At 35.0% G+C, this 24,197-nt stretch overlaps 1 protein-coding gene across 9 annotated transcripts in view; it reads right to left on the reverse strand.

Annotated features, from left to right (window-relative positions):
- The window catches only part of LOC111142844 (zinc finger CCHC-type containing 11), a 123,393-nt gene that overhangs the window by 58,757 nt on the left and 40,439 nt on the right, over positions 1-24,197 (reverse strand). For all 9 annotated transcript variants that reach the window (XM_022496182.1, XM_022496176.1, XM_022496179.1 and 6 more), the window contains exons 3-7: positions 21,953-22,116; positions 15,620-15,736; positions 6,125-6,302; positions 4,321-4,409; positions 3,244-3,295 (exon numbers count right to left, since the gene is read on the reverse strand). In XM_022496182.1, the coding sequence (XP_022351890.1) occupies positions 3,244-3,295; positions 4,321-4,409; positions 6,125-6,302; positions 15,620-15,736; positions 21,953-22,116 (600 nt within the window). The remainder of the gene's footprint in view (positions 1-3,243; positions 3,296-4,320; positions 4,410-6,124; positions 6,303-15,619; positions 15,737-21,952; positions 22,117-24,197) is intronic.

Here is a 24,197-nt window from a genome sequence, read left to right on the forward strand (position 1 = left end):
AAAAAATAAACCAAGTAAGATAATGTCAACATCTCTCAAATATTTACTCTATGGTAAACACTAAGCAGTAGCATCCTTCTAAAAATCACTGACATTGCTTCTGTGATAATATACACTTCTCATTATTAGCATCAAACCAATAGAATCTCTTACCTCTCTTGGTGTCATTTGCTGTATATCACAAACCACAGGCATAGTCCAAAATATTGTCCAAAAATTATAATCACCTTAAGAAGAAAGAACTTAACATCTCTAAAAGTTTGAATATTTCCTAGTAAGTATACAATCTAGTCAGTTATTAAACCTTCAAAAATATAGCAAACAACAAATACCACTTACTTCTACTTCCGAAGAAGTCATGAAATGAGAATCTACAATTCTCTGACAATTTAGTTCTTTTAAATTATTTATGCAAGTAAAAGACTAACTCTGCTGGCCCCATTTCCTGTTAATATATGAAAGGTCTGCCAAATCAAAGCTCTTAAGGAAGAAGAGGGTGAAGCACACTTCCACTCTGAAGTCTTTCTCTACATCTCCCAGGTAGGTACCATGTCATAAATATTTAATCTAATAAAAATAGATGTTTTAATACTATTTCATTTGAGGTCTAAAGAATATCTCTTAGTAGTACTTGTTGGAATTATTAACTTATAAAAAAATTATCTGCTGAAGACTTATATACCAGGAATTGTATTATGCATGGTGGATAGAACAATGAATGAGACACAAGGAGCTCAATTAAGGGTTTAGAAAACAAATCTATAAACAACTCAATCCTGTAGATGACAGGACAGAAGTCTTAAAGGAGTACAATGAAGGCATAAAGGCAGTTGAGTAGTATTCCACTGTGTGTATATATATACCACATCTTCTTAATCCATTCATTGGGCACAAGATGTAATGAGCACTATGAGACTGATGAATCACTGAACTCTACCTCTGAAACAAATAATACACTGTATCTTAATGAAATTTAGATTAAAAAATAAACTAAAAAATTTTAAAAAGAAAAAAGGCAGTAATAATCTTTTTTACCAAACTGAATTTTGTAAGCCTATATTATGTGACTTAAGATATCTAGTCATGTATCTAAAACATATTTACAAGATGCCTCAGTGGCTCAATTAAGGGCCTGCCTTCATCTCAGGTCGTGATCCCAGAGACCTAGAATCAAGTCCCATGTCCAGCTCTTTGCTCAGCAGAAAGCCTGCTTCTCCCTCTGCTTGCCACTCCCCCTGCTTGTGCTCTCTCTCTCTCAACCTCTCTGATAAATAAAATCTTTAAAAAATAAATAAAATACATTTGCTAAGTTGATATTATCCACTGATTCTAAAGAAGTAAAAGCTCTATGTATACCTCTTATCTGTAATATGCTTCAGAGTTTTTGTGCAATAACAAACAAATACTAAGAAAGAAAATTATACTAAAAATCCCTTTACAACATTAATTGGACCAAATAAAATGTTTTGAGTGCAAAAACAAACAAAAACAAAAACCCAACCAACAAACAAAAAAAAAAAACTAAGGAAAACAACCATCAAGAAGCTAACAATAAAAAACTGACGGGGGATGGGGTGCCTGGGTGGCTCAGTAAGGTTAAAGAGTCTGCCTTCAGCTCAGGTCATGATTCCAAGGTCCTGGGATCGAGCCCCGCATCGGGTCAGCAGGGAGCCTGCTTCCCTTCCTCTCTCTCTCTCTCTCTGCCTGCCTTTCTGCCTATTTGTGATCTCTGTCAAATAAATAAATAAAATCTTAAAAAAAAAAAAAAAAAAACTGATGGCCAGGGGGAGGGGAAAGAGAGAGAGGAAGAGAGAAAGGAAGTTTAAAACTATGAAGTCAGGGGCGCCTGGGTGGCTCAGTGGGTTAGGCCGCTGCCTTCGGCTCGGGTCATGATCTCAGGGTCCTGGGATCGAGTCCCGCATCGGGCTCTCTGCTCAGCGGGGAGCCTGCTTTCCCTCTCTCTCTCTCTCTCTCTCTGCCTGCCTCTCTGCCTACTTGTGATCTCTGTCTGTCAAATAAATAAATAAAATCTTTAAAAAAAAAAAAAAAACTATGAAGTCAATGACACTGTAAGGCTAAGGTCAATAAGCTATCTCTCCTAAGCCAAACTGAAAATATTTTTTTAAGATTTTATTTATTTATTTGATAGAGAGACAGCGAGAGAGGGAACACAAGCAGGGGGAGTGGGACAGGGACCAGCAGGCCTCCCGCTGAGCAGGGAGCCACATGCGGAGTTTGATGACAATCTTCTCATCAAAAGGATAGTAAAAAATATATATGCATATATAGCCATTTTACAGAGGAAACTGAAATATTAACACTTAAATAATCTGCCAAAGGATACAACCAATAAGAGGCAGAACTAAAATTTGAGCCTAGAAAGTCTGGCTCCAGATCCTCAGCTCTTAAGCATTTACTTTTAACAAGAAAAGCAGTAAATAAAAAAAACAAAATAATATTCCATATTGTACCACATAACCTATGACCTGGTTTAAGACAGGTGTAATTTTAAAAAATTTTAATTTAAGAAGTATTTTTACCTATATGAATGTTCATTTTACACCAGAAACAATCCAAACAGACAAGGCACATATGAAAAACTTAAAAAAAAATTTTTTTTAAAGATTTTATTTATTTGACAGAGAGAGATTATAAGTAGGCAGAGAGGCAGGCAGAGAGAGGGGGGAAAGCAGGCTCCCTACTGAGCAGAGAGCCTGATGCAGGCTCGATCCCAGGACCCTGGGATCATGACCTGAGCCAAAGGCAGAGGCTTAACCCACTGAGCCACCCAGGTGCCCCCAGATATGAAAAACTTTTGATAGGTATGATTTGGTTGATGGAACTATAAATGATTAGTTTGATATTAAGTGGGGGGAAAATACTTACTCAGTACATGCACATATTTTTTCCCTATGTCCCTCCCTAAATCATCCTTCATCAAATGGCCTCCTACTGATTATAGGTTTTCTGTCTACACAAGAAATGCCCATAATATTCAAAGCTAACATTTTTAAATTACCCAAAAGGCAGTACTTTTTTATATATCAGCTTTAAATATACTTTTGATCTAATGACATATAAATTTTGTAGCACACCTACTCAACAAATATATAACTTTACGTAATATAATGACTCAAATATGCTATGAATGTTATCTGAACTTGGTTAGTCATATATAAACAATACATTGCATGTACCCTTAAAGAATTTTCTGTAGAAAGACAAATTAAAAAAGAAACTCACCACTTTTTTTTAAAATCCCAAGCACTTGTATCAGAAGATCTGGATGATTCATCTAAAAGATTTCAAATTAAATCAATATACTACTTTCATAGTTCAAATTGCATACTTTAGGGAGAATTCAATTTCATTAAATATTTAAATAAAATCATGCTCTGTATCTTAAAATAATGAAAAAAGAATGGAGTTTTATGTTAACAAATATTGTTCATGACAGTAGAATCTAATAAATAATGGAGTACTATTATTCCATCTTAGAACGAGAAAAGATTCTGGAATTTCACAGTAAAACAAATGGAAAAGAAATTAGTTTACCAAATAATCGTTAAAGAGAAGTTGTTGAGATAGGAAATTTAAGAGATACTGATACTGGCAGCATGGTCAAAAAGCTTAGATTAAATACTACTTTAACAAGCTTGTCAAATTCTTAGTGTAATATGTACTTTGCTGCTACTTTTAACTATTTAATAATCACATGCTAACTTTAAGTAAATGACTGTATCAGATGAAAATTAAAACATCAAATTTTCACGTAAATCAAACCACTTTGAGTATCATTCAAAAAAAATCAGTAACACACATCAACCGATCATTTTAAATGTTTCATAGGTCAATAAATAAGTAGTATTAGCTGTGCTAGTTACTACTTATTTAAAAAGTGCCCACAATGTAGCACACACTACCCAAAAATGCCTGGTATACAGCATCTCATGTAATATAAAGTTATTATCCCTGTTTTGGAAGTTAAAAAACTGAGTCTCAGAAAGTAACTGCCTTGTTGCAGCCAAGATTTGAACATAGATGTGTGATTTCAAAACTCTTTTCACTTTCTATACTGCTTTCAAGCAATAACTATTCAAAAAAATCAAACATGTATAAGCATTTTCATTTTTTACTTTATTCCTCTGCTTTCCTTTTCCTCTCCCTTATTTCTTTATTCCACCTATGTCTAACACCTAATAGTTTCCAAAAGCAACCTTTAATTATGACAGTAACACTCTACAAACCAGTTTTCTAGTCCCCCAAAATAACAAGTACTAGTTAAGAATCACATAGAAAAAGATTTTTCTACTTACTTACCTTGGGAGGAAATTTTATATCTATATTAACATCACTATTTTTCAGAGCAAACTTAGTCAGAGATGAGCCATACAACCTAAGTGAACACTCTGGAAATAAAGGAAAAAATATCAAAGCATGAAATAGAGTACAAATGGGAAAATTTTTAAAACAATGGTAGGAAAAATGCATATATTTTAATTTCATGTCTTCCAATTCTAGTTACAACATTTAGAGAAGAATGACATCCTTTCTAATTGATCTAACAATAAAAATGTTTCTCAATTATGGGGGTCAGGGACAAAGATGGAAGAAATTACTTATAAAAGTCCAGTATTTAAACAAAATTTTAGAACAGTTCATTTAGGAATAACTAGACGTATGTTTAACACTTAATATGTAACAGTAAAGAATGTACTAACCTAGGTACAGCTACTGTCATAAACTACATTTATTTATTTTTAGATATTTATATTTACGTAAGAGCACTAAAACAGTAAAGGGATCACAGACATTCAATGCCAACATTCTTTAAAAATACAAACAGAAGCCTAATCACTTGAACAAAAAAACAAAATCCTGTGGTTTTGAAGAATTCACAGAACAAAATATATAGGAATAGTAACATACAACCTACATCTTTTTCAGACAGTCGAATATATTATTTCAAAAATTTTAAAAGGTTCTCACCAGAGGGCAAGTTGAAAAATAACATGATTGGAACTATTGGGGCAGGCAGGTGCAGTTACTTAGAAAATGTGAGCTCATACTCATTTGTATATATATATATAAAAGTCTACTTTCCAAGTTCACAAAACGTCTGAAAGTCATTGAAGTCATTAAAATAATAAAAATTTCATTTCTGTTTTTAAAATAGAAATTTTTAGGCATTTTAAAATAAAATTTTTAGGCATCTTTTTTAGGTATCTTAAGTTATTTAAATAATCTCTATACCCTACATGGGGCTTTAACCCACAACCCCTAGATCAAGAGGCACACGTTCTTTCAACCGAGCCAGCAAGGTGCCCCAATACTAAATTACTTCTGCATATAATTTAAATTAGTATTCAATTTTTTTATAGAAAACCACATTATAACAGAAATAAGAAAGAGAAATGAAAATGTCTTCCATTTCCAGATTTCAATTTTACATTCTTTCTTATAAATCTCACAATGGCTCTTTATAAAACTATAATTTGTCAACTACTCAATATCCCTTTGGTGGTGAGAAATGAGTCTTATTTAATAGATATTTATTTAAATTCAATATTGATGTAAAAAATAGTAAGGGCTAAACAAATATAATCTTTATATAAACGTCTATAATAAACCTGGCACAACTCCCATTTACACCAAAAACATAAGCTTTCTATAAAGAAAGAGCAAAGTCAAAAAGAAAGAAAAGTGCAAATTTTACTTCTAATGACCCCACTTAAATAAATTAATTTTTCCCCACCATCAGGCTAATAGGACTCTTATTCTATGACTGGCTAGAATGTATATTCTCAAAATAATATAACTAAAATGTCCATTCAGAAGTCAGAAATACTAAAAATATTATAAGACCTTTAAGAAATTTTCCTGAATCTGACATTTAAAAAAATCTTTCTTATTACAAAAATTATGTTTGTAACTCCCCATTTTCCTTTCCTGAAATATTTCCCCCCCAAAAAAAATCACTTAAAAAATAATTACATTCATCTGCTTTTAAGATAGAGAAACAAAGAGAAAGGAAAACATAAAGAAATTTACACAAGTAAAGTCGACAGGAAGCAAAGGGAAGAGTTGTATGATTTTAAAAATTAAGCATAAAGTATATTTGTACCTGGTAAAAATGTTGTTATAATCTTTGACATTTCCTCCACAATTTCCTGACGGACTCTGAGGTCATCATCTGTTATTCCATGTTCTTTTGCTAGTTCAATAACTGCAACACTTAAAGCAGCCAAGTGGCCAGGGGTAGGAGGTGGCAGAGAACGAAGCTCACTTTCTTCCTGTTTTTCCTATTAGTGTAACATTTAACAACACCATAAAAAATCTTTTCTATTTTAATGTCCTTACACTTAGGATAAAAGACTAAACAAATGTATTAACTCAACAAATATTCACCTTCTGCGTGCCTGATTCAAGATAACTAGGATAAGGAAGTGAACAAGACAGAAATCCCTTCCTTTGTGACTAAGTATTGGAAGATTGAGGGGTGCTTTGGGGCAGGTTCCTATTAAACATTAAAAAAATAAAAATTTGTTCTTCTGTATGCATAAATTCTGAAATACTACATCAAAGCCAAAATATTTTAAGTACAACACTTGGCTGTTAATTCCGCGGATAATTTTATTACAGCAAAGATGTAGCAGAAAGTCTTCTTTCTCTCATCTGCATATTAAATGGTCACAGGAAAATATCCTAAACACACTTCATCATATTTGTTATATTGCCTACCATTTAAAATTGATTTCTGTCATTTTCTCCAATGCTAAGCCAAATGTTCCCCAAAACCCTTGATTTCACTAAAAGTCTGAAAGCCAATTTAAACCAAAAACTAAAGAGGGACCAACTAAATTATATATATATAATTTTTAAAGATTAATTTTTTCCTGATTTTTAAAAAAATACATGCTAATTGCAAAAGTTACATAAAACACAGGAAAATACAAAGAAAATCATCCACGATCTAATATCATACAATTTCCTTTTTTTTTTTTTAAGATTTTATTTATCTGAGAGAGAGAGAACAGGAGAGGGGAAGGGCCAAGGGAGATACAGACTCCTCAGAGCCCGAGATGGGGCTCAATCCCAGGACCCTGAGATCATGACCTAAGTCAAAATCAAGAGTCGGGCACTTAACCAACTGAGCCATTCAGGCACCCCTTCCTTTATTTTATTTTATTATTATTTTTTTTTTACCATAACTGGGATCATACCATTTCTTTAATGTTATAATAATGGTATTTTCTATACCCCACATTTCAGTCAAGAGACATTCTCTTATATTGTAGCTCCCAACAATTCTAAAAATCAAAAGTAGCTTATTCTCTCTTCTCTACTCCCCATAATATAGTTAAACAAAGACTTAACTCTATTTCTAATTTTATTCAGTGTTACCATATTTAGTTTCAACATAAAGTTTACCTAAGATAAAGGTAAACTATATCAAACATAGGGGGTAAGACAACCTCATTTTTATAAATTTCTGTGAATATTTCTGTAATCTTAATTATAATCTAAATCTTAGATGAGTGTCTGAAGTTCTCAGGTCTATTTTCTTAGGATTCATCCAAGGTACTAATAGCTACATACTTAATAACAAAAAATTCTCTGAATTATATTGCTAAATTGTCATGGAAATAAAAAGATAAAAGAGAGTCGATGAACATACTCCTCTACCTATGCTATTAATAAGCCTATCCTACTTCCTTTAGGATACTGTTCCATCTAACAGTCTCACTGATATCCTTCTATTAATGATCATCCTCATATATCCTGTCATAAGTATGCAATGAAGTCTCTGCCCTATGTAACTTAATTCTAGTTAGAGAAAACAGAAACAGATAAATAAATGTATACTATCATGTCAGGAAAAGCTATGAAGAAAATCAAACAGGGTACGACTACACACTGATGGGCAAGGGTTATTATTTTAGCATAGAGTGGACAAAGAAGGTCCCTCTAAACAGGTAATGTTTAGCAGAAACCTAAAAATGAAAGAGAGAGACATTTAAATTTTTGTGGGAAAAGCATTCCAGATACAGAGAACAGTAAATGCAGAAACTTAAGGCAAGAAAGTACCTAATGTTATTTGAAGAGAACAATGTGGCTAAAGGGTTAACAAAAGGGTGACTAGAAGGTGGTAAGGTTGAAAAGTTAACTGGAAGCTAAATATCATATGACCTTAAGTAACTTGGTAAGGACTTACATTTTATTCTAAGTTGGGAAGCCAAAGAGGGGCTATGACCAGAAAATAACATGATATGACATATTTTAAAAGAGCAATCCTTGCTGAAAAATAAAGAATAACAGACTATATAGTATGGGGGCAGGAAGGAGGGCTAAGTTGGAAACAGTCCAGGTGAGAGACAGTGGTAGCATAGACTAAAACAGAAAGAGTAGGAGGGCCTAGCCAGCTCAGTCGGTAGAGCATGTAACTCTTGAGTTCAAAGTCATAAGTCTGAGCCCCACACTGGGCACAGAGATTACAAAAAAAAAAAAAGCCCAACAGAAAGAAGAGTGTGTGTGACAAATGACTAAATTGGGAATACATAATGTTTTGAAGGTAAATTCTATACAATTTGTTAATGGTCTGAATGGGGGATGTAAATCAGAGAGATAAATCAAAGGTGCTTGTCCTAAGCACCTGAGTAAATAAATGGTTCTGCAGAGATGAGGTAAGTTCTGGAAACAATCAGTTTAGGCTAGGAAATAGTGCCCAAGAAGGAAGAATCTCCTAATGAGTCTCCTATTTCCAGACTCTGCCCCTTCATTTTATTCCCCTTACTTCCACCAGTTAGTCCTCTACTTTAAAACTTTCAATAAATCCTCAACAGAATACCAGCAAACCAAATTTGGCAAAATATTAAATAGATTATACATCATGACAAGTACAATTTATTCTTGGAATGCAAGAATGGTTCAACATACAATAATCAATGTAATCATCACCTTAACAAAATGAGAGGAAAAAAAATTTTTATGCATCTTGATCAATGCATAAAAAGCATTCAACAAAATTTAACATCCTTTTGTGGTCAAAAACAAAACAAAACAAAACAAAACAAAATACCAAACTAGGAATAAAAAGAAACTACCTCAACATAATAAAGACATATTTGAAAAAACCACAGCTTACATTACAGTCAGTGGTTAAAGGCTGTGAAAGTTTTTTCTCTAAAGTCAGTAATGAGTCAAGAATGCCCATTTTCACCACTTCTATTCAATATATTAGAGAAGTGTTAGCCATAAAGAAATGAAAGGCAATGAACTTGGACAGGAAGAAATAAAATAATCTCTATTCACAGATAATAATCTAATACGTAAAAAACCCTAAAGATGCCAGACACACAAAAAAAATTAGTTAGAACTAATGAACTAAATTCAGTAAAGTAGCAGGACACACATCAACACAAAAAAAAACAGTTGCATTTCTAGACACTAACAACAATCAATCTGAAAAGGAAATTAAGAAAACAATTTCATTTAAAACAGTCCCCAAAAGAATAAAATACTTAGAAATTACCTTAAAGAGATGAATGACTTGTACAATGAAAACAACAAAACACTGCTTAAAGAAATGAAAGAAGACATGAAGAAACAGAAAGATATCCCATGTTCGTGGATGGGCAAGCTTAATATTGTTAAGATATCAATACTACTCAAAGCAATCTACAGATTCAATGCAATCCCATCAAAATTCCTTTAATCCCTATTTGCAGAAATAGGAAAATTGATCCTAAAATTAACAAGGAATCTCAAGGGACCCAAAATAACCAAAACAATCCTGAAATAGAACAGAGTCAGAAATTCACATTTCCTGATTTTGAAACTTCTTATGCAAAGCAATAGTACTCAAGACATTATGGTACTGGCATATAGATAGATGTATAGACCAAAAGAATAAAACACGTAACCAACTCATATATATGGTCAAATGATTTTTAATAAGGGTGTCAAAACCATTCAATGGCAAATGGACGGTCTTTTCAACAAATGGTGCTAGGAAAACTGTATACCCACATGCAAAATGGACCCTTATCTTACACCCATATGCAAAAATTAACTCAAAATGGATCAAATGTAAGAGAAAATGTAAGAGAAAAATTATAAACTCTTGGAAGAAAAAAGCTTCATGACACTAGATTTGGCAATGATTTCTTAGCTATGAAACAAAAAAACCCACAGACAACAAAAGAAAAATCAGACACATTGGAATTTATGAAATTTAAACCTGTGGGGGGCACTTGGGTGGCTCAGTGGATTAAGCGTCCAACTCTTGATTTTGACTCAGATCATGATCCCAGGGTCATGGGATCAAGTCCCACATCAGGCTCCGAGCTCGTTCAGAGTATGCTTGAGATTCTCTCTTTCCCTCTGTCCCTGCCCCTACTCATGCTTGTTTGGGCTCTCTCACTAATAATAAATAAATAAAATCTTAAAAAAAATTAAACTTCTGTGCATTAAACAACACTCTTAATAGAGTAAAAAGGCAACCCACAGAATAGGAGAATATATTTGCAAATCACATATATGATAAGGGATTAATATCCAGAACATATAAAGAACTCCTCTAAAACTGAACAAGAAAACCCAGTTCAAAAGTGGTTAAAGGACTTGAATAAACATTTCTCCAAAGAAGATATACAAATGGGCATTAAGTACATGAAAAGGTATTCAACCTCAGTAATCACTGGAAAAATGCAAATCAAAAGGACAATGAGATACCAATTCAATGAAGATGACTATTATCAAAACAAACAAAAGAGAAAAATAATAAGAGTTTATAAATGTGGAGAAACCGAACCCTTGTGCATTGCTAGTGGGAATGTAAAACAATGTAGCCACTGTAGAAAACAGCAGGGCAATTCCTCAAAAAATTTAACATATTTACCATTTGGTCCAGCAATTCCACTTCTGGGTCTATACACAAAAGAAATGAAAGCAGAAAATGGAAAAAAAACTACCAATGTTGATACCAACATCATTCACAAAACCCAAAAAGTAGAAACAAGCTAAACATGAATGGATGGATGGATGAATGAATATACAAAACATGGTATATACATAAGATGAACTGTTATTCATCACTAAAAGGAAGGAAATTCTGATACATGCTAGAATATGGTTGAACTCTTGATCTTAGCTTGTGCCTTGATTTCAGCGTTGTGAGTTCAAGCCCCACCTTGGACTCCACACTGAGTAGAGCCTACTTCAAAAAAAAGCTTTTTCAGCATCTACTGAAATGATTTTTTGTTTGATATGATAAATTACATTGATTGGTTTTCTAAACCAACACTGTGCTCCTGGAATAAAGCCCCACTTAACCATAATATATTTCTTCCTTAATTTCATTGTTAGATTCAATTTGCAAAAGTAATGTATAGAATTTCTGCATTAAAATTCATGAAAAATATAGTCTGAAGTTTTCTTTTATTGTAAAATCTTTTTCTGGTTTTGGTATGAGAGTAATGTGGGACTCATGGACTGAAATTAGGAAGCATTCTTACTCTTCAGTGCCCTGAAATATGTGCAGAACTGGTACACATATTATCAAAATTATCCCAGAGCTCAAACGTGACCTTTTCTTTTTTTTCAAGTTCTTTTTTTCTTTCCATTTCATTTTGGATGTTTTCCATTGTTATATGTTCAAGTTCACTAACCTTTTCTTTTCTAAGGTCTGATCTACCCTTAGTCCCATTCAGTGTATTTTTCATCTTAGACACTGTAGTTTTCATTCTTGTAAGTTCAGCTTTAATCTTTTTTGTATCTTCCATGTCTCTTTATTTTTTAGAATATCAGGAATATATAGTTATCTGCCTTGATGTCCTCCTCTGCTAATTCTTTTCTGTCAATTCAAGGTAGTTTTGATTGGCTGATTTTTCTCCTTATTGTGGTATGTATTTTCCTGCTTTGGCCTTACTATCTTTGAATGCCAGACAATGTGAACTTTTTGTGGTGACACATATTTTCTATTTCTGTATATACCCTCAAGCTTTGTTCTATAACAACATTAAGCCCTGGAAATAGTCCTTTTGGGTCTTGCCTTTAAAATTCCTTAGTTGGGAGGCGCCTGGGTGGCTCAGTGGGTTAAAGCCTCTGCCTGCAGCTCGGGTCATGATCCCAGGGTCCTGAGATCGAGCCCCGCATCGGGCTCTCTGCTCAGCGGGGAGCCTGCTTCCCCTTCCCCCTCTCTCTCTCTCTGCCTGACTCTCTGCCTACTTGTGATCTCTGTCTGTCAAATAAATAAAATCTTAAAAAAAAAAAAAAATTCTTTAGTTGGGGGGAGCCTGGGTGGCTCCAGTCAGTTAAACATCTGCTTTTGGCTCAGGTCATGATCTCAGGGTCTTGGGATCGGGCTTTATGTCAGATTCCTTGCTCAGCAGGGAGTCTGCTTCTCCCTTTCCCTCTGCCCCTCTTCCCATGCCCTTCTCCTCCTCCCCACTCATGCTCTCTTTCTCTCTCAAATAAATAACATCTTTTAAAAAAAGTCTTGGGGCACCTGGGTGGCTCAGTGGGTTAAAGCCTCTGCCTTCGGCTCAGGTTATGATCCCAGGGTCCTGGGATCAAGCCCCACGTCGGGCTCTCTGCTCAGCAGGAAGCCTGCTTCCCTTCCTCTCTCTCTCTGCCTGCCTCTCTGTCTGCTTGTGATCTCTGTCAAATAAATAAATGAAATCTTTTAAAAAAAAATTAGTTTAAAAAAAATAAAAATAAAGGCTTTATTGGGATCAGACTGCATTTAGTTTCTATATATTCCCCAGTCCTGAAACAAGATCCTGCTGGGCACTCTACCCAATGCCCATGAAGTATGAGTTTTTCAGTCTGAATAGTGGGAAGGTACTATTCTCAGCCCTATGTAAGCATCAAGCACTATTCTAATTTCTTTAGATGATTCTTTCCCCAGCTTCAGGCAGCTTTCTCACATGCATGTACCAATCAGTACTGTGCTGAATACTCTGAAGGTACTGTCTTTTTATCTATAGATTTCTTTCTGTATAGCTTTCTCTTTTTTCTTATCCTGTCCTACAAACTCTAGCCACCCTGGATTCCCTGGACTCAAGTTCATCTCCGCAACTCTGGGAGTGTACTGGGTTCCCCTTCCTATAATGCAGTATGGAAACTCTCTCAAACTAGAGTAATTGTTGGGTTAATCTCATTTGTTTTCCATTCACTGCCTGAAAACCATTGTTAGCTATTTTTATCCCTTTTTTCCTTTGGTTTATTCAGGAGTAAAGGTAAATCTCGTCATTATTATTACAACTTCAACTAAGCAAAAATCTACTACAACTGCTTTTAAGGTTTTTTTTTTTTTTTTTAGTTTTTTTGTAATGTCCTCAAATTTCCTTATAATGTGTATAATGTCTACCGGCTTTCTTTTTAGTTTCTTGTGTGGAATTCCCTGAGCTTCCTGGAATTAATGATTAGCATCACTCAACATTTCTTGAGATTTTTCAGTTGTTATCTCATAAACTACCAATTTTATCTTTGTCCTATTAAATCTTCTGAAGCTCTAATTGAATCAAAATAATATGCTGACAGGGTACCTGGGTGGGTCAGTTGGTTAAGCAACTGCCTTCAGCTCAGGTCATGATCCTAGAGTCCCAGGATGGAGTCTCCTATTGGGCTCCCTGGTCAGCAGGGAGTTCTGCTTCTTCCTCTGATCGTCTCCCCACTCACGCTCTCTCTCTCTCATTCTCTCACTCTCTCTCTCAAATAAATAAATAAAACCTTTAAAATAATAATAATAATAATAATTATATGCTAGTAAGATTTTAATTTCTGGGGCACCTGGGTGGCTCAGTCATTAAGCGTCTGCCTTTGGCTCAGGTCATGATCCCAGGATTCTGGGATCAAACCCCACATCAGGCTCCCTGCTCAGCAGGAAGCCTGCTTCTCCCTCTCTCACTCCCCCTACTTGTGCTCCCTCTCTTATTGTGTTTCTCTCTGTCGAATAAATAAATAAAAATCTGTTTTAAAAAATTAATTTCTTTTCCTTCTGAGTTCCTGATTTTCTTCAGTGCACTCATTTTTTCAAGAAAGACATATTGAGCACCTACTTTGTCAGACACTGTCCTAAACAATATAGAAACAAAAATAAATAAGAACTGAAACCTGCCCTCTAGAATAGCCCTCTAGAATATTGGATATTCAAGTCTAGAAGAGGAGAGAAAGCAGACATGCACAATACAATATATCCAGTTTTCTGATCAAGCAGCTCTGCAAGCACAGAGAAGGAATACTTAACCTAGACTTGTTGGGAAGGTCAGGTCAAAGAATTTTCTCAGAGAAAATACACAAGCAGACACTCAGACATAAGTAGGAGATTAAATAATATTACTATTACCACTTTGAGGGGTGCCTGGGTGGCACAGTCGGTTGAGCACCAGACTCTTGGTTTTGGCTCAGGTTGTGATCTCAGAGTCGTAGGATAGAGCTCTGTACTCAGCACAGAGCCTGCTTGGGATTCTCTCTCCCTCTCCCTCTGCCCCTCCCACTTGTGCTCTCTCTCTCTCTAAAATAAATACATCTTTAAAAAGATATGTATCAGCCTCATAAAAAATATACATTACCACTTTGAAAAGAAAAGCTTAAATGGCTAAAATACTAATAATTTTTTTAAAAACATTACTCATACCTATGTCTATGAAATGTTCTAATAAAAATAACTGAAAAATTATGAATTCCGACAGTCTAAAGATTATAAGGCCCTGCATGGTCTGGACTTCTCTAGCTTCATTTCACATCATTTTCCTCCTCTCTCTCTTTGCCCAAGTCATACTTGACTCTTTCTGTTCCTCATATGCCATGTCCTCACTCACCTTTTTTCCTTTTTTCTTTTTAAGATTTACCTATTCATTTTGAGAGAGCACACGCACAAAAGTGGACTGAGAGGCAGAGGGAGAAAATTTCAAACAGATTCCCTGCTTAGCACAGAACTGACTCTCAATCAATCCCACGATCCATGAGATCGTGACCTGAGCTGAAACCAAGTGTCAGACACTTAACCAACTAGGAACCCCCTTTTTGCCTTAATTTCAGAATACTACTTCAAAGTTCAACTCAAATATCTTTCTCAGAAATGTCCCTGTTGCAGATTAGGTAAAATATCCTTGTATACTTCCTTAGCACCACATTTCTCCCTTTAATAGAACTCAATATACTTAGATTCTTTTTCAGTGTATGCCTTCACCAACATTTTAGAAAATCTGAGGGTAGGAACCACAACTATCTTATTCACCACTGCCTAGACCTAGTACACAAAAATTCAGTAAGCATCAGTTGGACTGATGGTATTTGACAGTTTCTTTTTTTAATTAAGATTTTATTTTTAAGTAATCTCTACACCCACAACATGAGATCAAGAATTATATGCTCTACCAACTATATCTGACAGTTTTAACTTTGAGAATCAACATACTTTAGTACGAACAGACTGGCTCTGAAAAGGTTCCCGTCCTGACCACCTAAGATAAAAGAACACAGCTTTTAATGCTATCACTTCACTTACTAATGTAAAACAGGACAAATACCCCATTTTTAGTTTCATAAATAAGTATTTGATAGAGTTTTGCCATTTGAAAAATAAACAATATATTTTGAAAAAAGAACTCACCAAAATATTTTTCTTATGTCGTTTCTCCTTTATATGTTTATGAGCTCCCTGGATGTTTTCAATGTGAATTAAGCAAAGTTTGCATAGATATCGGCAATTGGTATATTCTGGTGAGCGCTGAAAAATTAAAAAACGCATTTTTTCAGAAAGCAGAGAAGTAAGTATTTGACTATATATGGGAATGATATAATTACATAAATATAAGAAACAAAAACAAGCATTAAAGGAATAAATATTTAATAAACAAATCAGTACTTATATAGTTGTCCTTTTCAAAACAGTCATCATAGGAGATCATATACTCATTTCAAACAACACTGTGATAATGCTAAATGTTTGATACTTAATTAATACAGTCCTTAGAATCCAATGTAGGATAAGAACGGCAGTCTTAGTAGTCTTCTTCCCAATGCTTTCCCAAAAATTGGTTTCAAACCTTGACTTTTTTTTTTTTTTAAAGATTTTATTTATTTATTTCACAGAGAGAGATCACAAGTAGGCAGAGAGAGAGATAGAGGAGGAAGCAGGTTCTCCGCTGAGCAGAGAGCCCGATGCGGGACTCGATCCCAGGACCCTGAGATCATGACCTGAGCCGAAGGCAGAGGCTTAACCCACTGAGCCACCCAGGTGCCCCTCAAACCTTGACTTTTTGATAAAAAATAAAATCCACCCTCAAATAGGAGATTTTAAAAGAATATGAGTTGAGAATATGGAAGAATATTCCAAAAGCTTAGTTCTGGAAACATTCCACTCAATCACAATCTCATGGAAATAAATCAATAATCTCTTGAGGCCACTATTCTAAAAGGAACAATTCTGATGACACACAAAAATTACCATAGTACTTTATTCATACTTTACAATAACCTGTTCATGAAATAATAAGAAAAAAAAAACGTAACTAATTCCAAAGTGCCTATTATATGCCAGGTGCTAAGTTAGGTGCTTCATACACAATTTGTCTTTTTAATACCTCTAATAATCCAATTAGATTGCTATTATCTTCATTCTCTAAAAAAACTCATACAGCCTGTAAATTTCACAAGGATATAATATTAAGTAGGAGATGATGAATTTAAATTCATGTATATCTGATTCTGAAGCCAACTCAACCCATATGATTATAGAATGAAAAATTACAAAAGCATAATAAATACACACTGAATTTTAAAACATTATTTCTAGTGCCTTATACTGCAACTTCTGAAATTACAAAAATGCTTAAATTTTTATTTCAGATTGATCTTCAATAGCTTGCAACTCCTGACAGATTCTCTAACTTCCTAATATTGATTTTCTTCAAATGGAGAAACCTGCCCCAAATTTAGCAAGAGTCCTACCACAGACTAAAAATAAATACAGCCATCATTTATAAAGTATGTATAACCTTCAACTTTATGATTCCCCATTTTACTGGCAAAGCAACTAAATCTCAAAACTTAAATAATTTTGTCCAAAACAATAAGCAAAAAGGAAAATTCAGCTCAATTCAGTCATTTCAATTTGTAGTATAAAAATTCTTTATCCCTTCGCAATGACACGGATGGAACTAGAGAACATTCCACTAAGTGAAATAGGTCAGTCAGAGAAAGACAAATATAGTATGATTCCACGGACATGTGGAACTTAAACAAAACAAATGAGCAAAGGTTAAAAAAAGAGAAAGAGAAGCAAACCAAGAAACCAAATTTATCAAGAGAACAAACTGATGGTTACCAGGAGATAGGTGGGTGAGGGGATGGGTTAAAGAGTGATGGGGATCAAGGAGTACACTTGTTGCGATAAGCACCTGGTGATGTACAGAAGTGTTCGATCGCTCTACTGTACACCTGAAACTAATATTATACTATATATTAACTAACTGGAATTTAAATAAAAACTTAAAAAACCATAAAAAAACTCTTTCAAATCTGTCCTTATTGGGGAATTAAGCCCTTGCAGAGACTCCTACCTCTTAGTTTCTAACCACAACTAATACTTAATTCCCTAAATATTTTCTGAGCTCATAACAAATGTCAAACATTTGTCTAGGAAGGAGGGATATATAGCATAAACAAAACAAAACTGTCCTTACAATTTACTTCTAATATACAGAGACATGTAATAAAGAAATCCACAGATAAGGAGGAATATGGTGCACGGGTGTTAACTACTTTTTTAAAAAGGATCATCACTGGGATGCCTGGGTGGCTCAGTTGGTTAAGCGGCTGCCTTCAGCTCGGGTTGTGATCCCATAGTCCTGGGATGGAGCCCCACATTGGGCTCTCTGCTCAGCAGGGAGCCTGCTTCCTCCTCTCTCTCTGCCTACCTGTGATCTCTGTCAAATAAATAAAAATAAAATCTTTACAAAAAAAAAAAAAAAAAAAAAGACCTTACTGATAAAATAATTGAAAGGAAGTGAAGGATTAAACTATGTGGGTATTTGGGAAGAGATATTCCAAGTAGAAGGAAATGTTAGGCTAAGGCCTTCAGGCAGGAATATGTTAATATGTCTGAGACGCTGCAAAAAGCCTAATATATGACTGGCACTGAGTGGTAAGGAGGGCCAGATCATAGGGCCCCTTGAAAGGACTCTGGTTTTTATTCCAAGTGTGAGGGGAAGACACTGAAGGTTTTTGAGCAGAGAATTAAGTTTTCATCTATATTTTAAAAGGATCCTTGCCTTCCTAATTCCTTTAAGAATAGAAGCAGGAAGAGCTTATTGCCATTACAAGCATACTGCAATGATCTAGACAAGAGATGATGCTGGCTTGGTTCAAGAAGAGTGGTGAAAGTGGCAAGGGTCAGGACTGAGGAGTTGAAAACATAAATACAGAACACTTAAAGCTATGAGTATTCATGAGGTCACTAAGGGAGTCAAGAAAAACTCATCATAAAAGTTTTTCAACTGTAAAATATTAGCAGACAAAGACTTGTCTGGATTCTTTTTTGTAAGAAAAGTTTGTTTTAACATGAATGGGGAGTCAGAAGGCTTGTGATGACATCTCTATTGACCTTGGATTAAATCTCTAACACTGGGGCACCTGGGTGACTCCATCGTTAAGCGTCTGCCTTCAGCTCAAGTCATGATCCCAGGGTCCTGGGTTCAAGCCCCACATCGGACTCTCTGCTCCGCAGGAATCCTGCTTCTCCCTCTCCCACTATCCCTGCTTGTGTTCCCCTCTCTTGCTATCTCTGTCTCTGTCAAATAAATAAAATCTTAAAAAATCTCGAACACTGAAAACTGCTTCTATAACCTTAAAATGAAATAATAAAAATTGCTCTAGTGGTAAAATAATTCAATTCTACAAGTAGTTGATCTTTACCGCTTAATACACACCAGACACTATACGAAGAACTTTTACTTGTATTTATCATACCTAATCCTCAAACAATGAGCTAGGTGTTATTTTTATCAACTTGATTTTAATGAGGAAGAAACTGAGGTTTAAAGAAGTTAAATAACTTATCTAAGGTTACCCAAGCAGTAAGTGGCAAAGGTAGACTAAGTGACTCCAAAACCTATACACTTATACTACCTCTAATTAATAACCAACTACCATGTGCAAGGAACTATATTAAGCACAGTAGCAAATGGAACAAAAATGTTTTCATGACATCATGAAGCTTCTAGTTTCATAGAAGAGACATACGAAAAATGTTTTAAAATTCCTTCATTATATAGTTATATTTTATTTTACTATTAAACACAGACATTAATAAATCTTCTTTAAAGTTTCTGCAAAAGAGGGGCACCTGGGTGGCTCAGTGGGTTAAAGCCTCTGCCTTTGACTCAGGTCATGATTCCAGGATCCTGGGATCAAGCCCAGAATCAGGCTCTCTGCTCAGCATGGAGCCTGCTTCCTCCTCTATCTGCCTGCCTCTCTGCCTACTTGTGATCTCTGTCTGTCAAATAAACAAATAAAATCTTTAAAAAAAAAAAATTTTTTTTCTGCAAAAGAGCTAGAATAAAGATTGCTGGGCATGGAAATTCTAAGTATTTCCTAGTCAACATTTAACACTAACTATAGGGAAATTTACCCTTCTGACCTAATAGCTTAGATTCTTTCCTTCTTTGGTACAGTTTAAAAATCTACATCTTTACTCATCAATCAGATAATGTATGGGTACACTGAACCCAAGAACTGATAAAATCAAAAGCAAGTAGTTAAGAATATTCTTAATGAATGTCTAAAGTTGATAAAGAAAAATATTAATTAAGAGTACACTAAATTGAAAGTAAGAGGTTTTGGAGGACACGAGAAACAAAGAAGTGCCAGAAAGAAAAGAGATTATAGACATCTATGCTAGTACTGGCACACTCATTTTATATCATGGCTGCTTAAATTCAAATAAATTCAAACAGCAAATGTTTTTGTTCTATGCTTCTAAGCTTTTCTTTTACTCCCTGCATTCTTTCCTACCACCATCAAACATCTATTCTACCTTAATTTCTTTCTTCTCCCAAGAACTGATCTTTCCTGCTTTATATCCTATCCCATCCAGTCCTACTATTTTTCTTAAAACACATTTTTCACATTTCCTTTTTACATGCCATATAATTCACCTAATGCACCAGACTTCCCCAATTCACCTAGTCAACTCCTACAGATACTCCTTCAGACTCAGTCCCAATGTCACCTGCTTATAAAGCATTCTCCAAATTGATGCTTCCATACCCCCGTTCAAGTTGGCCACTCTTTTGTCTAAGATTTCAAACAATACTGCTATTATTACTATTATCTCTTACATGTTTTTCTCTAATTAGTAAACCAGAAAACCAGTAACATGTTTCTAAAAATGCCACACATGAGGCACCTGGGTGGCTCAGTTGTTAAGCATCTGCCTTCAGCTCATGTCATGATCCCCAAGTCCTGGGATTAGGTCCTGCACTGCGGTCCTTCCTTGGCAGGAAGCCTGCTTCTCCCTCTCTCACTCCCCCGCTTATGTTCCCTCTCTCACTGTCTCTCTCTGTTAATTAAATAAATAAAATCTTTTAATTAATTAATTAATGTGCCACACAGGCCCCATTCAACTTTTTATCACCAGATCATGGCACATGAAAAGCACTAAATATTTACCTTAACAATACACACACCCAGAATAACTACTAACTCCAGACATAGGGAAGAGAAAGTGAGGAAAGCGAGAACTAAGTAAAAGAGCAAATTGCAAAAAAGACTTCCTTCTAACTAGCACCTTGGGAGACTAACTACACAACCTAAATTCTCCCTACATTATGGGCCTCTACCCCTTGATATTCACTTCTATTTTCTTAGGGTGACCACTCTGTTATAAGTTCTATTAATAACCCAGGATTGCCTCTTCAATTTAGATATGACCTCATTTTTCTAAACTCTACAAAATTATACCATTTCTTTCTTTCCTTTCTTATTTATCAAGAATCATGACCTATATTACCCTGTATACATGCTCACAAATATCCCAAGTATCTATTTGTGAACAGGCTGATTTATGATTCTTTCCTTCAATACCTAGCAATGTTTTTTATTAAGGCTAGGAATGTGTATTTCTAGGTTAAGAATTTAATTAATATACAGGAACAAGATACTAATGGCTAAAACAATTCCTAATACATTAAGAGATATTCAGTAAATATGGGAGACGGAAGAGGAAAGGGGAGGAGAAAACCAAGGAGAAAAGAAGAAAGCGTACTATATAATATTTGCTCATTTATTTCTGTCATTCCAAATGGACTGTTCACTTCTAATTCACCAACTGCCATTTTCATCAATATATCCCAGTGCCCAGCATAGTACTGAGAACATAAGAAGCATTCAGTATCTACTGCTGAGTGAATAAATCAAGAGATCAGCAAACTTCTGTAAAGGGACAAAGTAATATTTTGGTAAATATTTTATGCTTTGGTAAACAGTAAATATTTTATGCTTTGCAAGCTATAATGCTCTCTGGAGTAACTAACTACTCATTCAACTCTGCCATGGTAGCATGAAAGCAGCCACAAATGGGTAAACAAACGGCATGGCTATCTACCAATACAATTTGGCTTACAAAAACAAGGGACTAGGTTTACTTTACACAATTTTAAAAACACAGAGCACACAAACAAAAGGAAAAAACAAGAAGATAGGCCATAGTTTATTGACCCCTAGAAAGAATGAATGAATTCAGACTCACAGATACAAGGATTTGCTGAACAAAGGGAGAGAAGAAAAGAAAGATGGCGAGAAGAAAGGAAAGAGGGAAGTTAGGAAAAATGAATGCTATCTCTGCCTGAGCAATAAAAGAAGGTAAATAAAAAGAGCTGTGCTTGGCAAAGAAAAGTTATAAAACATCCATCATCCTTCAAATAACTAAAATGACATAGTATACTTTTTCAAGTCGAAAGATGTGATCTCTTTCTAAGCGTTCTTCTGCTTGTTTCAAGCCTAGCCTCTGCTCAGGTGTCAATGCAGATTCATCTATCACAGTAGCATTTTCTAAATAGTCCATCTCTGAAGAGTTTTCTTTATTAGAGTCATCATTCTTCATTTTACCTAGAAAAGGAAGCAATCAGTTACCATCAGCAGAACTGATAAAATTTTTTTTTAATTTCAATGGGAAACAATCAATTTATACACATACAGGGAAAATATTCTTTCCTTATACCTTCCTTAGTTGTACAAGTTGGTATACTTATGTAAATACAAAGAAGAGATATACATGGTATCAGAATTCACAAAGAAAAATCTATTTCATGAGTCAAATGCCTATCTTGTTCTTCTGACCTATCAAAAGACAAATATGACAGACTCACTACACAAGGCTAACACAACATAACCATCTTGTATAATCTCTGAACTCTGAAATGTGATAAAAATCTAGTTTAAGTCCCAAAGATTAGTCACTAAAGTCATTTTAATGACTTCATCACTATACACTAGCTGCTAAAAGAACATATGTCCTCTGGACCACAAACCCACACCAAGCTAGTACCTCTCTACTTTCACTGAACTCATGGATATCCCTATCACATCAGTATTTCTTCTTTGCTTCTCTGCCTCCTAAATAGATTGCAATCTCTTCAAGAGATAGACTGTGTACTATCAACTTTTCATTTCCAGTACCTAGCATTATACACCTGGCATATAGTAGATTCCACTATCAGTGTGATTTTTTAAAAATACAAATTGAATCATGTTATTCTCTTGCTTAAAATACTTAAAAGACTTCCAAAGAGCTCAGGATAAAGTTTAAACTCTCTAGCATAATACATGCCATCCTTGCCTTCATGCAGGCAGTAAACAACAATAATTTCAATTTGTAATAAATGCTATAAAGGAAAAAAGCAAGTAACTCAGAAGGAAACTAACTTCAGATACGGGAATCAGGGAAGACTTCTCTCAGATTTTAAATCAAGACCTTAAAGAGGGCCAAGCGTGTGGCTCGGTGGGTTAAGTGTCTGCCTTCCACTCAAGTCATGATCACAGGGTCCTTGGATGGAGTTCCGAATTGTGTTCCCTACTCTGCAGGGAGCCTGCTTCTTCCTCCCCCTCTGCCTGCTGCTCTCCCTGCCTGTCCTCTCTCTCTCCTTCCCCGTCTCTGTCAAATAAATAAATAAATAAATATCTTTTTAAAAAAAATTTTTTTTAAAAGACCTTATGAAACAGAACTAAGTTATCTGTATCTCTAACCTTATAACCTACCATAACACTCTTCACTTTATTCATACCAAATGTGTTAGAATGGATCACTGCTACTTCAAGTCTCAATGCGTTTTCATATGCTGCTCCTTTCACCATCAAGGCCATCCTTACTTCAGCTAGTATTTACCTGTCCTGCAAAATTTAGCTTAAGCTTACACTGTTTCAGAAGACAGTCCGATACTCTTTATACAAGTGACACCTGAATAATATTGGGGCTTGGGATGCCAAAAATCTGCATATAACTTTTTACTGCCCAAAATTTTAACTATTAATAGCCTATTGTTGACCAAAAACCTTGACAGACAGATACATACTTTGTATGTTATAAATATTATATATTGTATTATCATAATAAAGGAAGCTAGAAAAAAGAAATTCTCACAGACAGAGCTTTCCCTCTTCTTTTTTTTTTTTTTTTCTTTGCTTTCCCTCTTCATATGAGGCTTCAATGCTTCCCCTCTTCATATGAGGCTTCAATCCTATGGGATTAGGACGCCCACCTTGTGACCTCATTTAATCTTAATTACCTCCTAAAAGCTCTTATCTCCAAATGCAATCACACTGGGAGTTAAGGCTGCAGCATAGGTAGATTAAGGAGACACAATTCAGTCTATACCATCAGCCTTAAAAAGGAAAAAAGTACTGATGGATATATACTATAACATGAATGAACCTTGAACCTTGAAAACATGATGTTTAACGAAGGCAGCCAGACACAAAAAGATCACATATTCTATGATTCCGTTTCTATGAGATACCCAGAAGAGACAAATATAGAGAGAAAGAATGCATATTAGTGGTTTTCAGAGGATGACGGAGCGAGGGAGAATAGGAATGAATTTTCCCCCTCCAAGACCTGAACTGAGATCAAGAGTCAGACTCCTAACCAAATGAACCACTCAGGTGGTCCCAAGGGAATGAATCTTAATGGG

Source organism: Enhydra lutris, unplaced genomic scaffold (assembly GCF_002288905.1).
Source record: "Enhydra lutris kenyoni isolate GAN:26980312 unplaced genomic scaffold, ASM228890v2 scaffoldscaffold9, whole genome shotgun sequence".
Lineage (NCBI taxonomy): Eukaryota > Metazoa > Chordata > Mammalia > Carnivora > Mustelidae > Enhydra > Enhydra lutris.